General features: G+C 42.3%; 1 protein-coding gene across 4 annotated transcripts in view; it reads left to right on the top strand.

Annotated features, from left to right (window-relative positions):
* Positions 1–13,288, top strand: part of ADGRV1 (adhesion G protein-coupled receptor V1) — a 627,077-nt gene that overhangs the window by 383,104 nt on the left and 230,685 nt on the right. For all 4 annotated transcript variants that reach the window (XR_012320105.1, XM_073678624.1, XM_073678616.1 and 1 more), the window contains 4 exons: positions 767–938; positions 1,167–1,302; positions 4,739–5,574; positions 11,982–12,099. Coding sequence is in view for 3 of the 4 variants with exons in the window: in XM_073678624.1 (XP_073534725.1) it covers positions 767–938; positions 1,167–1,302; positions 4,739–5,574; positions 11,982–12,099 (1,262 nt within the window). In the remaining variant the exon portion in view is untranslated. The remainder of the gene's footprint in view (positions 1–766; positions 939–1,166; positions 1,303–4,738; positions 5,575–11,981; positions 12,100–13,288) is intronic.

Below are 13,288 nucleotides of genomic sequence, written 5' to 3'. Positions count from 1 at the left end.
GGATGCACACTCATGCAGGAACATTGGATGCACACTCATGCAGGAACATTGGATGCATAGTCATGCAGAAACATTGGATGCACACTCATGCAGGAACATTGGATGCACACTCATGCAGGAACATTGTATGTACACTCATGCAGGAACATTGGATGCACACTCATGCAGGAACATTGGATGCACAGTCATGCAGGAGCATTGGATGCACACTCATGCAGGAACATTGGATGCACACTCATGCAGGAACATTGGATGCACACTCATGCAGAAACATTGGATGCATAGTCATGCAGAAACATTGGATGCACACTCATGCAGGAACATTGGATGCACACTCATGCAGGAACATTGTATGTACACTCATGCAGGAACATTGGATGCACAGTCATGCAGGAACATTGGATGCACACTTGTGTTTCTGCCTGCTGAGCCCTATTAGTAGAGTGTTAAATTTATGACCCGGACCCACCGATCTGCAGTAAGTTAGGGTAAAGATGTTGAAAACAAATAGGTACCCTTTAAGGGCAAGATGAGGGTGAACAATCTGCTAAATGCTAAATTTATCAAGACCTTTCAAGAAAGCATGTACCATCATTATTTACTTTGAAGCGGCTTTCCAGCCACAGTATAGGATGCAGTACAGAACAGTTCTTGCTTGGTTATCATACATCCGCTGTGGAGCACTGTGCAGAACAAATCATTATGTGCATTAGGGGTGCAGTTATTTCTAATGGTGATGAATTCAGTAATGTCATTCTCTCTCTAGATTGGTTTTGAATCCGTTGCGTTTCGACTTACAAATATCACGTCAGGCATGGGCCATGCTGTTATATACAGAGAAGGGTCTTATGGCGCTGTCACTGTAAATTGGAAAACTGGATATCCCACTGGTCTCATGCCAAAGAACATCAGGCTTGGTAAACTTACACCAGAATATGGTAAGTCATTTCTCTGCCATTTTGGTACGTGTTAGGTCTCTGCAATGATAGAACCATTATTTCTGAAGCACAACATAAATATATGAAATGAAACATTATAGAAGTAAATTTTTAAATCCCGTAATAACTATTGTCTATGTCTGCGTTCTACTAAAGTGATAGAATATACATGTTCCATCTTCCTTGTGTTTAGTGAATATGACGTAATGTCATCTTATTCTTTGATAGGCGTTGTTGCCATTAAGCATGGAGAAGACAGGATATCAATTCCACTCCACTTGGAGGCAAACACTAGTGGGCCAGAAGGGTTTGCTCTGCAACTATACGGACTGAATAGCAGTGTACCTAGTGGAGCCCGTCTAAAGTATGAATACACTGTAAATGTCTTGTCTCATATGTAACTCCGCAGATAACACAGCGATACGTATGTGATTACTGCTAATGTAGTAGATGTTACCGGCAGTCCTATGTAACATCACAGATGACCCAGTGATAGCTCTGTCAGTACAAAAAAATATAGTAAATGTTACCCGCAGTCATATGTAACACTGACAATAATACACAATGATAACTCTATGAGTACAGATAATTTAGTAGCCTAGTAAGTGTTACCTGCAGTCCTATGTAACACCACCGATAGCACACTGATAACTCTTGAATACAGATAATGTAGTATCTGTTACGTACAGAGCTAAGCAGCACCACAGATAATGCAGTGATAATGTACTAGATGTTAGCTGTAGTCCTATGTAACTCCACAGGTAACACAGTGTGAGTATGAATAATATAGTAGATGTTACCTGCAGTCCTATGTAACTCCACAGGTAACACAGTGATAATGCTGAATATAAATAATATATGAATAATACTATCATACTGTTACTAAACAGAAGGCCAATATTACTAATAATACCACTATACATGGAACAAATAATACCTCCAGACCATGACCGCTACCATATAGTGGTACAAACCCGTGCAGTGAATGATGGTATTATTTGGTAATTGAATTGTAATATTACATGGGGACTACATGGTGGTATTATGTGGAGTATTATTTTGATACTGGATATTATTTGGGCCCTCTGTGCTGTATATGGTAGTATTAGATTTGTACACTGCTCAAAAAAATAAAGGGAACACTTAAACAACAGAATATAACTCCAAGTAACTCAAACTTCTGTGAAATCAAACTGTCCATTTAGGAAGCTACACTGATTGACAATCAATTTCACATGCTGCTGTGCAAATGGAATAGACAATAGGAAATTTTTGGCAATTATCAAGACACACTCAATAAAGGAGTGGTTCTGCAGGTGGGGACCACAGACCACATCTCAGTACCAATGCTTTCTGGCTGATGTTTTGGTCACTTTTGAATGTTGGTTGTGCTTTCACATTCGTGGTAGCATGAGACGGACTCTACAACCCACAGAAGTTGCTCAGGTAGTGCAGCTCATCCAGGATGGCACATCAATGCGAGCTGTGGCAAGAATGTTTGCTGTGTCTGTCTGCGTAGTGTCCAGAGGCTGGAGGCGCTACCAGGAGACAGGCCAGTACACCAGGAGACGTGGAGGGGGCCTTAGGAGGGCAACAACCCAGCAGCAGGACTGCTACCTCCACCTTTGTGCAAGGAGGAACAGGAGGAGCACTGCCAGAGCCCTGCAAAATGACCTCCAGCAGGCCACAAATGTGCATGCGTTTGCACAAACGGTTAGAAACCGACTCCATGAGGGTGGTATGAGGGCCCGACGTCCACAGATAGGGGTTGTGCTCACAGCCCAACACCTTGCAGGATGCTTGTCATTTGCCACAGAACACCAGAATTGGCAAAGTCGCCACTGACGCCCTGTGCTCTTCACAGATGAAAGCAGGTTCACACTGAGCGCATGTGACAGACGTGACAGAGTCTGGAGATGCCGTGGAGAGCGATCTGCTGCCTGCAACATCCTTCAGAATGACCGGTTTGGCAGTGTGTCAGTAATGGGGTGGGGTGGCATTTCTTTGGAGGGCCGCACAGCCCTCCATGTGCTCACCAGAGGTAGACTGACTGCCATTAAGTACAAAGATGAGATCCTCAGACCCCTTGTGAGACCATATGCTGGTGCGGTTGGCCCTGGGTTTCTCCTAATGCAGGACAATGCCAGACCTCATGTGGCTAGAGTGTGTCAGCAGGTCCTGCAAGATGAAGGCATTGAAGCTATGGACTGGCCAGCCCGTTCCCCAGACCTGAATCCGATTGAGCACATCTGGGACATCATGTCTCGCTCCATCCACCAAGGTAACGTTGCACCACAGACTGTGCAGGAGTTGGCAGATGCTTTAGTCCAGGTCTGGGAGGAGATCCCACAGGAGACCATCCGCAACCTCATCAGGAGCATGCCCAGGCGTTGTAGGGAGGTCATACAGGCACGTGGAGGCCACACACAATACTGAGCCTCATTTTGACTTGTTTTAAGGACATTACATCAAAGTTGGATCAGCCTGTAGTGTGTTTTTCCACTTTAATTTTGGGGGTGACTCTAAATCCAGGCCTCCATTGGTTAATAAATTTGATTCCCATTGATGATTTTTGTGTGATTTTGTTGTCAGCACATTCAACTTTGTACAAAACAAAGTATTCAATGAATAATTCATTCATTCAGATCTAGGATGCGTTATTTGAGTGTTCCCTTTATTGTTTTGAGCAGTGTATATTAGCTTTGGCATTATGTGGGATAAAATTATATCTAACATGCCATAATAGACTTTATTATTCCTTGAAATGAAACGAGCAAGGTATGTGGACAATGGAAACAGGTAGCAGAAAGGTCACTTTAAGATAGTGGTGGACCTAAGTCTGAAGTATTGTCAGACCCCAACGTTACCCCTTCTACCATAATCAGAGGTACATTTGAAGGCTGTGGGTCTCATTTGTTACATGCAAGCAACTCATTAGGTAGAGACCTGAGGAGGTAACGCCTTTGTCAGGCCTGTGGTATAGTATGTGACAGGCCCAGGCCCAGTATTCCTATATACCCTGGTTATCTAATAATGTGTCTGTCTAGTTCCCCTGTTATTCTTCCCCTTTGCATGTCAGCTATCCATCTATTTCTCTTCTTTATCTGTCAGTATTCATGTCTTCCCACCCTATCAGCCTGTTTGGCCCATTATTTTTACACGCCTCTTTGCATTTTATCTGCATTTTATGCTTCTTAATCTTGCTATGAGCCCTTGTATACTCCTCATTACCCCTTTATGCTTAATATACTGCAATTCTGAGATCTTCCTCACTTGTTAAAGTTAATCTGTCACCAGGTTTTTGCTACCCCATCTAAGAGCAGCATAATGAAGGGGCAAAGACCTTGATTCCAGCAATGTGTCACTTACTGGGCTGCTTGCTGCAGTTTTCATAAAATCACAGTTTTCTTTGCTGCAGATCTAGCAGTTCTCTGAATGCTGAGCTCTGTATAACCTCGCCCACACCACTGATTGGCAACTTTCTGTATACACTGTGCATAGGCAGAAAGCTGCTAATCAGTATTGAGGGCGGGGTTATACAGAGCCCATGAATATGGAGGACTACTTGGTAACAGGTTTATAAGTTCTCTAATGATAGTCTCCTTCTGATAAAACTGATTTTTATCAAAACTACAGCAGGCAGCTCAGAAAGTGACACATTGTTGGAAACAGGGTCTCTGTCTCTATATCATGCTGCCCTCACATTAACAAAATCCATTTAATAGAACATTTTCATAACATAAATGTTCTTTTAGTTTACCTTTTATCTCACTTTATGCTTTTATTCTCTTTTTTTGTAGACAGGGGTTCACATTCGCAGAATTTGAACCAATGGGAGTTTTCCAATTTTCGCCTAACTCAAAGTACATTGTAGTGCAAGAAGACAACCAGACAGTGTCCCTCCACGTCCAACGCTTGTATGGCTTCCAAGGCAACAACACAAGGGTTACTTTTCAGACCATTTCAGGAAGTGCCAAACCGCGAGAAGATTATGTGCCCATTGATAACGGAGAAGTGATATTTGGCAGATATCAGACAAGTTCTGTAGTACAAGTTTCCATAATTGATGATAAAATGTATGAATCGGATGAGCTATTTTACGTTAACCTTACATCTGTAGCAGATATTGATGTGTACCATGAGAGGCCTCGGCTACATTCTCATTTTAGTCTTTCAACTATACGAATTTTAGCAAATGATTTCATGTCTGGGATGTTAAGCATCGGACCTGCCGTTACATATATTGATGAAGACTCGAATCATAGCGCTCTAAACATCGTCACCATTCACATCAAACGCACCCATGGTGCTAGCGGCATCGTCCATGTCTTGCTTACAACTTTTGGAGCTCGAAAGGCACAACATGGTCTACAGGGACTTCCTTTTGAGCATAGCCATGGGTCCAGAAATTATTCATGGGCTACTGAAGGCTTAGACTTTGACGATCAGGCTATGCTTATCACACTGCTGGATGGACAGAGTGAAACACAAGTGTCCCTCAGGATAATAGATGATGAGGAACCTGAGGGTATGGAGATGTTCTATGTCTTCCTCACAGATCCCCAAGGAGGGGCTCAGATAATTGAGGGAAAAGATGAAAGTGGATATTCCTCATTTTCAGCCATTGTTATTCAAGGTAGTATTTATCATTTCATTTTCCAAATGTCTTTAATTTTTCCATAAATACAATATAATGATAAACTGATGAAGTCCTGGGTGGAATAATACCAGAATCGATAAACTATGAAGGGCAAATCTGAAAACATCCTGAAGACACAAAAATGTCTGAGACAGGAGAACATTTCTGATCTTGGAGAGGGAATGAAAAGTTATCCCAGATGTTAAAGGCAAATGGAAGAGGCACGTAAAGACAAAAGTCTCAGGCGAGAACGGTAGGGGGAATCAGCCAGAAATAATCCAGTGAAGGGCATATGACAATTGTATATGCCACAAAGGTAAAACAAAAGTAAAAAAACACATGGGGATAGGGATAGGAGCAAGTTTGTGGATCCCAGGGTGCTCTAATATCAGGTACAACACCCACACACTGCTCTCAATAAGTGTCCAGTACAGTGTCTCCCAAACTCCAGTCCTCACGACCCCCAACACATCATGTTTTCAGGATTTCCTTATGTTGCCCAGGTGAGAGAACCTGCTGCAATTTCTGATGCCTTAATAATAATTCCATCACCTGTGCAATACTAAGGAAATCCTGAAAACATGACGTGTGGGGGGCCGTGAGGACTGGAGTTTGGGAAACACTGGTCTAGTACCCGAATAGGGGGAACAACACCTAGGTCACGTTCAAGGTCCAAATTGTGTATCAGAAGTGGAAGCTTACATTGAATTTGTTCTGAAATGTTCCCATAGTTGAAATAATTTCTGGATCTTCAACTCCTTTTGAGTATTTGCTTCTTCCCAATACATCTTAAATTGTAAAGAAAGCTCCTCCAGGAATAATCTATGCACATCTGCAAGATTGATTTACAGGTCACAGCCAATACTGCACCTAAACTGTTTGATTCCACAATCACAGCGATACTTTCTTGAGATCACCTAAACAAGTATAGCCTATAGATCATCAAAAGGCATAAAGTTAGACAATGGAGTTTGGTGGAAATATCTATTGCTAGACCAGTAAAGGTTGGAGATCTACACAAGACCTTACGCAATGTGTTTGTCTACGCCTCCCGCATCAGAGGGATATATTCCCATTTTTGAATCCAGTATTTTTACATTTTATTGTGTTATGTTTATATTATGTGTGAAAAATATGTATAAATGAAAACTCCATATAATTAGAATAACCGTGCCTCTACTTAGACGCTTTATACAAGCATGCAAGCAGTATTCTGGTGTCCATTTTTAGCATGAGTTTAATAGAGGCAGGTTCAGTTTTGTGGTCTGCTGTCTCAGCCACCTGACATGTAGCAGTCAGTTTATCTAAAGTGGCCGGTATATTATCTGTACTCAGATGATTGCTAAGGGCTAATGTGCACTTATTTCACCGCATGACTTTGCAGTAAGAAATCTGCTTATCTGTGATGAATTGGACCACAAAGACTGAGACCGTTTTAGGTGAATACATGAAGCGTTAATGGAAATTGTCTGCTGCAATTGTGGTTCTTACCTGCCAGTCTACAGTTTTTGCAACCAATTATAAAGTGATATTCATGTTTTTCACATGATGAGGCATTTTACAATATCAGTTACAGCCTTAGTTCACATTACTGCCTCTACAGAAGATGTATAAAGGTACAGTTAGGTCCATATATATTTGGACAGAGACAACATTTTTCTAATTTTGGTTCTAGACATTACCACAATGAATTTTAAACAAAACAATTCAGATGCAGTTGAAGTTCAGACTTTCAGCTTTCATTTGAGGGTATCCATATTAAAATTGGATGAAGGGTTTAGGAGTTTCAGCTCCTTAACATGTGCCACCCTGTTTTTAAAGGGACCAAAAGTAATTGGACAATTGACTCCAAGGCTATTTCATGGACAGGTGTGGGCAATCCCTTCGTTATGTCATTCTCAATTAAACAGATAAAAGGCCTGGAGTTGATTTGAGGTGTGGTGCTTGCATTTGGAAGGTTTTGCTGTGAAGTAAACATGCGGTCAAAGGAGCTCTCAATGCAGGTGAAACAAGCCATCCTTAAGCTGCAAAAACAGAAAAAACCCATCCGAGAAATTTCTACAATATTAGGAGTGGCAAAATCTACAGTTTGGTACATCCTGAGAAAGAAAGAAAGCACTGGTGAACTCATCAATGCAAAAAGACCTGGGCGCCCACCGAAGACAACAGTGGTGGATGATCGCAGAATAATCTCCATGGTGAAGAGAAACCCCTTCACAACAGCCAACCAAGTGAAAAACACTCTCCAGGAGGTAGGCGTATCAATATCCAAATCTACCATATAGAGAAGACTGCATGAAAGTAAATACAGAGGGTTTACTGCACGGTGCAAGCCACTCATAAGCATAAAGAATAAAAAGGCTAGACTGGACTTTGCTAAAAAACATCTAAAAAAGCCAGCACGGTTCTGGAAGAACATTCTTTGGACAGATGAAACCAAGATCAACCTCTACCAGAATGATGGAAAGAGAAAAGTATGGCGAAGGCGTGGTACAGCTCATGATCCAAAGCATACCACATCATCTGTAAAACACTGCGGAGGCAGTGTGATGGCTTGGGCATGCGTGGCTGCCAGTGGCACTGGGTCACTAGTGTTTATTGATGATGTGACACAGGACAGAAGCAGCCGAATGAATTCTGATGTATTCAGAGCCATACTGTGTGCTCAGATCCAGCCAAATGCAGCCAAACTGATTGGTCGTCGTTTCATACTACAGATGGACAATGACACAAAACATAAAGCCAAAGCAACGCAGGAGTTTATTAAAACAAAGAAGTGGAATATTCTTGAATGGCCAAGTCAGTCACCTGATCTCAACCCAATTGAGCATGCATTTCACTTGTTAAAGACTAAACTTCAGACAGAAAGGCCCACAAACAAACAGCAACTGAAAACCACCGCAGTGAAGGCCTGACAGAGCATCAAAAAGGAGGAAACACAGCATCTGGTGATGTCCATGAGTTCAAGACTTCAGGTTGTCATTGCCAACAAAGGGTTTTCAACCAAGTACTAGAAATGAACATTTTATTTACAATTAATAAATCTGTCCAATTATTTTTGGTCCCTTTAAAAACAGGGTAGCACATGTTAAGGAGCTGAAACTCCTAAACCCTTCATCCAGTTTTAATGTGGATACCCTCAAATGAAAGCTGAAAGTCTGAACTTCAACTGCATCTGAATTGTTTTGTTTAAAATTCATTGTGGTAATGTCTTGAACCAAAATTAGAAAAATGTTGTCTCTGTCCAAATATATATGGACCTAACTGTATATGGCGCTGCTGGAGCTCAATGAAGAATGTTATATTTTAAATTTCTCTTTACGCTCTAAGGCAGAGATGTCAAACTTAAACACACAGAGGGCCAAAATGAAAAACGTGGACAAATTTGCGGGCCAACCAGTATACAGTATAGTAGGCCCTACACAGTCCTCCATACAGAATAATGGGTTCCAAATAGTCCCCCATACAGAATAATGGGTCCCACATAGTCCTCTATACCGAATAATGGGCCCCACATAGTCCTCCATGCAGAATAATGGGTCCCCACATAGTCCTCCATACAGTATAATGGGCCTCACATAGTCCTCCATACAGAATCATGGGCCCCACATAGTCCTCCATAAAGAATAATGGGCCCAACATAGTCCTCCATACATAATAATGGGCCCCACATAGTCCTCCATACAGAATAATGGGCCCCACATAGACATCCATACAAAAAAATGGGCCCCACATAGTCCTCCATACAGTATAATGGGCCCCACATAGTCCTCCATACAATATAATGAGCCTCACATAGTCCTCCATACAGAATAATGGGCCTCATATAGTCCTCCATTCAATATAATGGGCCCCACATAGTTCTCCTTACAATATAATGGGCCTCACATAGTTCGCTGTACAGTATAATGGGCCCCACATAGTCCTCCATACAGTATAATGGGCCCCACATAGTCCTCCATACAGAATAATGGCCCCACATAGTCCTCCATACAGAATAATGGGCCCCACATAGTCCTCCATACAGAATAATGGGCCCCACATAGTCCTCCATACAGAATTATGGGCCCACATAATCCTCCATACAGTATAATGGGCCTTACATAGTCCTCCATACAGAATAATGGCCCCACATAGTCCTCCATACAGAATAATGGGCACCACATAGTCCTCCATACAGTATAATGGGCCTCACATAGTCCTCCATACAGAATAATGGGCCCCACATAGTCCTCCATACAGTATAATGGGCCCCACATAGTCCTCCATATAGTATAATGGACCTCACATAGTCGTCCATACAGAATAATGGGCCCCACATAGTCCTCCATACTGTATAATGGGCCTCACATAGTCCTCCATTCAATTTAATGGGCCTCACATAGTCCTCCTTACAATATAATGGGCCTCACATAGTCCGCTGTACAGTATAATGGTCCCCACATAGTCCTCCATACAGTATAATGGGCCCCACATAGTCCTCCATACAGAATAATTGCCCCACATAGTCCTCCATACAGAATAATGGGCCCCACATAGTCCTCCATACTGAATAATGGGCCCCACATAGTCCTTCATACAGAATAATGGGCCCAACATAGTCCTCCATACAGAATAATGGGCCCCACATAGTCCTCCATACAGTATAATGGGCCTCACATAGTCCTCCATACAGTATAATGGGCCCCACATAGTCCTCCATACAGAATAATGGGCCCCACATAGTCCTCCATACAGAATAATGGGCCCCACATAGTCCTCCATGCAGAATAATGGGCCCCACATAGTCCTCCATACAGAATAATGGGCCCCACATAGTCCTCCATACAGTATAATGGCCCCCACATAGTCCTCCATACAGTATAATGGGCCCCACATAGTCCTCCATACAGAATAATGGCCCCACATAGTCCTCCATACAGAATAATGGGCCCCACATAGTCCTCCATACAGAATAATGGGCCCCACATAGTCCTCCATACAGAATTATGGGCCCACATAATCCTCCATACAGTATAATGGGCCTTACATAGTCCTCCATACAGAATAATGGCCCCACATAGTCCTCCATACAGAATAATGGGCACCACATAGTCCTCCATACAGTATAATGGGCCTCACATAGTCCTCCATACAGAATAATGGGCCCCACATAGTCCTCCATACAGTATAATGGGCCCCACATAGTCCTCCATATAGTATAATGGACCTCACATAGTCGTCCATACAGAATAATGGGCCCCACATAGTCCTCCATACTGTATAATGGGCCTCACATAGTCCTCCATTCAATTTAATGGGCCTCACATAGTCCTCCTTACAATATAATGGGCCTCACATAGTCCGCTGTACAGTATAATGGTCCCCACATAGTCCTCCATACAGTATAATGGGCCCCACATAGTCCTCCATACAGAATAATTGCCCCACATAGTCCTCCATACAGAATAATGGGCCCCACATAGTCCTCCATACTGAATAATGGGCCCCACATAGTCCTTCATACAGAATAATGGGCCCAACATAGTCCTCCATACAGAATAATGGGCCCCACATAGTCCTCCATACAGTATAATGGGCCTCACATAGTCCTCCATACAGTATAATGGGCCCCACATAGTCCTCCATACAGAATAATGGGCCCCACATAGTCCTCCATACAGAATAATGGGCCCCACATAGTCCTCCATGCAGAATAATGGGCCCCACATAGTCCTCCATACAGAATAATGGGCCCCACATAGTCCTCCATACAGTATAATGGCCCCCACATAGTCCTCCATACAGTATAATGGGCCCCACATAGTCCTCCATACAGAATAATGGGCCCCACATAGTCCTCCATACAGAATAATGGGCCCCACATAGTCCTCCATACAGAATAATGGGCCCCACATAGTCCTCCATACAGTATAATGGGTCCCACATAGTTCTCCATACAGAATAATGGGCCCCACATAGTCCTCCATACAGAATAATGGGCCCCACATAGTCCTCCATACAGTATAATGGGTCCCACATAGTCCTCCATACAGAATAATGGGCCCCACATAGTCCTCCATACAGTATAATGGGTCCCACATAGTTCTCCATACAGTATAATGGGCCCACATAAGGGTGGCGGTTCTGGTGTCGTGGGCCAAATATAACCACCCTGCGGGCCAGATTTGGACCACGGACCAGAGTTTGACATGTATGCTCTAAAAGAAGGAAAACTTTTATAAACGTTTTGTTTGTTTGAAAGTAATATAGACGCCCGCACTGATAAAAAGGACCAATAATTGAAAAAAAAGAAGATTGATCAAAACTGATCCGTTTTTCTGTTATGCAAAAAAAAAACCTGACATCTGAATGAAGCCTGAAGGGTGTTACATTGTAAGGGACAGGTCTGATTCATATTTCAGGAAATGACATACAAAATGGCATCTTGGGATTTTCTGTCGAGTCAATAGATGGCCGTGTGCTTGATGAAGATTCGTCGGATAGGACAACTCAGTTAAGAGTATCCAGACAAGTAAACAGGTTAGAGAAATGTGCTATATTACACAGTGGTATACAATATTTGTCCTTTTCTTGAAGTGTAAGTTAAAGTGAACCTGTGAGCAAGGTTTTAGCTATGCTACCAGAGGTATTAATGTATAGGCCATTGTTCCACAATTAAAATGATACCTATAGCGACCTGATCCTTTACTTACTGTACTTTTCCCCATTTGTAAATTACATGTACACTGGGCATTGCAACCATGGCTTCTCTTTCTGTGACATTATCTACAAAGAACAGTCTCTGTCTCCACTGTCAATCCAACTGCTTGGTGGGAAGAACTGAATGCATGGACCATAATTGCACTTCCAAGTATTGATTTCTCTAAAATGAAACAACAGATCAGTACAGTATAGATATCATTCCATTGTTGATCAGTGACCTATCACATCACTACCTCTAGTTTCTTCCTTAAAATTCTGCTGACTGCTCTTTTAAACAAAAAAAAACCCTAAAATTGTAGCAGTTTGTTGTTCTCTATGTAACGTGAGTAGACGTAGCAGTGACGTATTCTGTTAATAAAAGGAGTTCATTTATATCATTATATTCTGTGAAGTTCTGTGTCCCTTCATCCTAAAGAGCATTTATGAGATCAGGCACTGATGTTAGATGATGAGATCTGGTTCACAATTGTTCAAAATGGCTTTGCATTCTGCAGTATTAACATTTCTCCTCACTGGAAAGTAAAGTATTTCACCTAAAACCCTGCAAAACAGCCTCACACCACTATTGTCTGTGACCACATTTTACAGTAGGTACTATACATTCTGGTAGGTAGCACTAAGTAAGAAGCATCCCATGAACTTTTTTCCCCTAAAACTGTGTACACCTACATGCTGTGTCAGTGTGTTAATATACTCACCTACAGGTGCCTTCTCTGGTTTCCAGCTCCGTTCTGCTCCTCCTCTCCATGACGTCACCGCCTTTCACACTTTCTGGCTCACTCTATGGTCTATCTGTGAACCGTAAGTCTGTTTTGACGCTCCATAGACTTACACTGTATAAGTCACGTCCGGGTCACACAGAGCTCAGTATGACCTGAAGAGTCTGAAGAGCGATGACATCACTCAAAAGAAGACCAGAATGGCACTGGATACCGGAGAGGACAGAAGTAGGTGAGTATATTAATACACTAACACTACATCACATAAATTTAGGGGAAAAAAGGTT

Source organism: Phyllobates terribilis, unplaced genomic scaffold (assembly GCF_046119375.1).
Source record: "Phyllobates terribilis strain yellow unplaced genomic scaffold, ASM4611937v1 Scaffold_1__5_contigs__length_1240528914, whole genome shotgun sequence".
Lineage (NCBI taxonomy): Eukaryota > Metazoa > Chordata > Amphibia > Anura > Dendrobatidae > Phyllobates > Phyllobates terribilis.
Note: the sequence above shows the minus strand (reverse complement) of the source record. Positions and strands in the feature narration are given on the sequence as shown.